General features: G+C 34.5%; 1 protein-coding gene across 1 annotated transcript; it reads left to right on the top strand.

Moving 5' to 3' along the window:
• Nucleotides 1-1,267, top strand: LOC106515592 (uncharacterized; the record flags this gene model as incomplete). The annotated part of the gene is given in 3 exon segments (XM_014005468.1): nucleotides 1-34; nucleotides 129-234; nucleotides 656-1,267. Coding segments are annotated over 2 exon segments (618 nt in total). The 3' UTR covers nucleotides 1,184-1,267.
• Nucleotides 1,268-4,645: the final 3,378 nt, after the last annotated feature.

Below are 4,645 nucleotides of genomic sequence, written 5' to 3'. Positions count from 1 at the left end.
TCCAACAGTTCCAGCAGGACATTCAAAAGATCAGGTAATTGTTTAAATAGCTGATTTTTCTTTTTCTTCTTCTTCTTCTTCTTCTTCTTCTTCATTATTATAATATTGTAAGTATTTCTCTTTGGCAGAAATTCTCTCCACTCCATGGTTGGACAAAGCAGTGTAGGTAGTAGTCAGCCAGTGAAGAAGCGTCGGACACTCAGTGTAGAAGACCATGAAAAGATTGCTGCAGAGGTGAGTTGTTGTGGAAAATCACTGTTACACTGGTTTATAGTAGTGTTATTTAATATATTAGGAAGATGTGCGTTGTAGTTAGAAATACCTTTAGTTGTGTCTATGCTGTGTAGCTATGTTTGATGTAATGTTTGTCAGCAAGATATTTTATTATTTAAGTTGTACTGAAGTTTATGGGTAATGGGGAATAAAACATTTGGTTACTGAATTTTGTATAATTTTGTCCCACAAAAARGCTGTAACACATTTCATAACACAGCCTTAAAAATGGCAGCAAATGTTATTAAAATCAGTAAGTTTATAAATAAAATGTGTTCCTTCTTTCTATGACTTAATGGAAAGGACAAAATAACATTTCATATTTAGAATGAAAAATGTGATTATAAAATCATAATCTTCATGTTTGTCCTTCTCTCTTAAGGTCTGTGATATCATACTGGGACACACCAGGGAGCGCTTTTCTTTCACAAACCACCTTGTTAGTGCCACACTCCTGCAGGGGGACAGATTTGAACAATACAACACAGCATTTCCTGAAGATGCACTGAGCAACACCTTAAAAGCCTYTCCAGTGGTCAATCGAGGTAAGCTGAAGACAGAGCTTACTCTCATCTACAGCAAGGAAGAGTTCAAAGCCTGTTGTGGTGCTGTGGGCCTACTCCAGCTGTTTATGGAAAACAATCTAGAAGAAGTCTTTTCAGAAACTGTCACGCTCTTGAAGATCCTCATCACCACACCCATGACCACAGCAGAAGCTGAAAGGTGCTTTTCAACTCTGAAAAGAATCAAGACTTTTCTGAGAAACTCAATGACTCAGGACAGGCTGAATGCATTGGCCATGTTGTCAATGGAGAAAAGACTAGTCACAGAGATGACTGACTTTAACAAGAATGTAATTGAGAAATTTGCAGGGCAGAAGGAAAGGAGGGCAAAATTCATGTTCAAATAGTGCTATTTAAGATTTGTTTTGTTTGTTTTTCATTTGTTTGTTTGTGTGCGCCCCCCTCAGTTTTTTTAGCACCAGCCGCCACTGCATATTAATGAAAATAAAGATAACTGAGCCTTCTTATCTTATGTGGAAAAAAGTCAGGATACAGCTAGCATGGTACAGCTAGAAACAGATTGCAGGGGATACTACAAATGACACAGATTTTTTTCAGCTACTGACTTGAGTCTAATCAGCTACCATTCTCATTACTCTCATTTTTCAATGAAGTATTACATCTTCTGATGAAAAAAAAAATACAACGATTTTTTTTTTCCGCTGCAAATTGTCCATTTGGAAAATAATGCTATCCTGTCAAGACTAAAGTATATGCCAAGGATAACGCCTTCCTGTTTATGAAATTAAGGTTTGAGAATGGCTGTATGCCAGCTGCCGACTTCTGTGAAGTCATGTGAAGTGAAGAACTGCAACATAGGCTTCCATCCATCATTACAGTGGCACTGTAAGAACTGTTCTATCTGTTGTAGCACATTGTCACACTGTATTAAATACTTTTATTTCAGATGCTGTGCACCTGAGTGAGCTCTATACCTTAGGGATCAAACTATCTATTTTTACCATCTATTTGTGATTTAAAATATCTGTTGCAGGAATGTCAACCATTAATGCATTTGCACCTTTAATGCAGCTTGCAGGAGTTTAGTTTGAGCTGATTACAAAATACAGATTTATGTCATCTTTCTCCTTCTGAACATGCACTTTTTGGCAGAAACTGACTGAAATAATTATCATTCTGTGTGTGCATGCTTCAGGAAAATAATGTACTTCTTACTGCATTTTGCACTGAAGCACAGAGTCACCAGGTCAAGGAATTTTGCAAATATTGTTAATGCTCAAATGCTTGTTCGACCTAATTGTATTGATTTGACGTTAATAATGAAAATGTTTATTTTTGATGTAGTTAAATTACTGTTTCGATATTAGCCTCCCATAATGTATAACTTTATTGTTGATATTGGACTTAACTATTGAAAAAAAAGTTGTACCATACCTGTCTCATACACATACTTGTGTATACACACACACACACACACACACACACACACACACACACACACACCCTTCAGTCACTCAATTGTTCTTTTACCCTCTTGTTCTTCCATTTTTTAAATATAAGCTTACTAAGTGTGGCTATTTAAGCACACTAGTGGTGTTTGTATTGAGGAGCTTTTTTTCCTCATTTATAGTGGATTAAAACTGAAATCCTGTCTTCTAAGGTATATAAGCTGCTGCCTATTGTTGGTTTTCAGCTCATTCTTCTAATCCCTGTTTGACAGCTTCTACTTTGCACAGGCATTGTGCAAAGCTCTCTTCCTTGCTTTGTCTCTCTCTCTCAATTGCTTCCTTTTAGTTGTACAAAATCAACTAACCTTATATGCAGCAATGTTTAAAATCAAAACTATAGCCTGTTAAAAGGGAGTTTAATTATATCCAGAAATGCATAAATGTAAATTTGCCATTTTCAATCAGAAATTATTCTTTGGTATTACAGCCATTACTTGGTTTAGTGAAGTATACTTGATAATAAAATGGGGGGAAAAGAAGAACCAAGTTATTACTGATGTTAAAGAGTCTCAATTTTGCTGACTGATTATTGCAGGAATAGCATGACCTACACCTTTCCCTTTCTGCCTCATGAAAAATGATGAAACCAAGGTCATGTTAGGGGAAGGAGCTCACAGTAGAGCTCACAGTCTACACTATGGTGAGACTTCCAGGAAGAAGGTAAACAGATGTTTTGTGATTTAAACCATATTTGATTGAGGATATTAACCTTGACACAAGCTTCACATCATCTATTCATGCCTGACTGCTCTCTCACACTGACTTACCTATCAATTTCTCAAAACACGGTGAAATAAAGCCACATGGGCAAACATGCATATGATCAAAGACTTGTGACAGTAACATGAAGCACACATGCATAAGACTTATGTGCATTAGGATAAATGAAGGTGTGTAAGGAACTAATAAGTTTCTAATTTTGAGTTATTTCTAACATTTTGTTAAGACAGTATACTGGTAATTTCAAAGAAAGTTATAATAAAGTAAGCTTTGCTCACATTTATAGCCTCAACCACAGCACATTGGTTGAAAAATAATATGTGCCTCCAGGTGCTGAATATTTTTCCTGTTAATTCCATCCTAACAATAGTTATGACAGCTGCAGAGTAAGTTGACTACAAACTTTACTAATAAAAAACAGGAGTGGAATTTTTAGTTTATGACCTATGAGAAAAAAAAAAAACTTTTTGACCAGGGTAAAAAAAAAATGTGGAAAAGGATCTGGCAGCTGAGAACATTTCATGTAACACTTTTGCATTCTGTTCTAAACTAAAAGATTTATCTTATTTTCTTAAAAAAAAAACATTCTTATGGGTTGCTGCAAAAAGTTTGGTAATAAAGGAACTATTTGTTGTGCAATAACTGCTGAATAATTTCTTCTTTGATGCAAAATGTAGAAGTTTAAATATTTTAGGCAGGAAATTAGTTTTTATCTGACCACTTGCCCCAAAAGTACTGCTCATGTTGCGCATACATGSCTGTTCTCAGTATAGCTCAAACTATGGTTGCATTAAATACTTACATCCATAACTTCCTTCAAATATTTATGTGTAGCCAATTTAAGAAAACATGTTAAAAATACTCCATAGGAAATATACAGCAAAACAATAATAAAAAAAACAAGAATGTTGTTGTAAGTATACCACTCCAAAAGGAAAATGAACAAAACTGCAAGAGAAAAATAAAAGTGTTGGCCACTAAATACATAAAACCAGAGAGRCTTGAACAAATTAAACATGAACAAAACCAGACATGATGGGACATCAGAAAGTAAAAATGAGTGAAAATCAGGAAGTAAGAGAATAGAGTACATCAAATACAGAACATAACTACAACTGAACAGTGAATCCCAATCTTCAAATACATGACTATTTAATTTATTCTAAAGTTTAGATTGCTTAGCATTTACATTAATTATATTTAACAGGCAATCATTATTTGTGACCTGATTTCACTTGGCTAATTACAATATGAGAAGAAGGAGGCATGTAGAGACAGACCATGGTGAACAAAGCAAAAGTTTATTTCAAACAAATCAGACATGTTTTGTGTGGATTAGGTTCTAAAATACTATGATGCCAAATGGTAATACATTTTTTAAATATCTTGGTTTGTTGTAGTCTTTGCTCCTCTCAAAAAAGTTGGAAAGTCTAAGAGGTGCTTAAAATTAAATTATAATAAATACTTACATTATTGATTCACTCATCCTCTACAGTTGCTTCTAAGTAAAAAATAGCTTCTAAGTAAAAAGGAGAGATTCGGGTAGCAAGTAAAATAGTAGGTTTAATTAAAGAAAATGATGTGGGGAAAAAAATCAATTATTTTATATTGCTACTCTGC

The sequence above is a fragment of the Austrofundulus limnaeus genome, unplaced genomic scaffold (genome assembly GCF_001266775.1).
Source record: "Austrofundulus limnaeus strain Quisiro unplaced genomic scaffold, Austrofundulus_limnaeus-1.0 Scaffold31, whole genome shotgun sequence".
Classification (NCBI taxonomy): domain Eukaryota; kingdom Metazoa; phylum Chordata; class Actinopteri; order Cyprinodontiformes; family Rivulidae; genus Austrofundulus; species Austrofundulus limnaeus.
The sequence above is the reverse complement of the archived record's forward strand: the minus strand, read 5'-3'. Positions and strand labels throughout refer to the sequence as shown.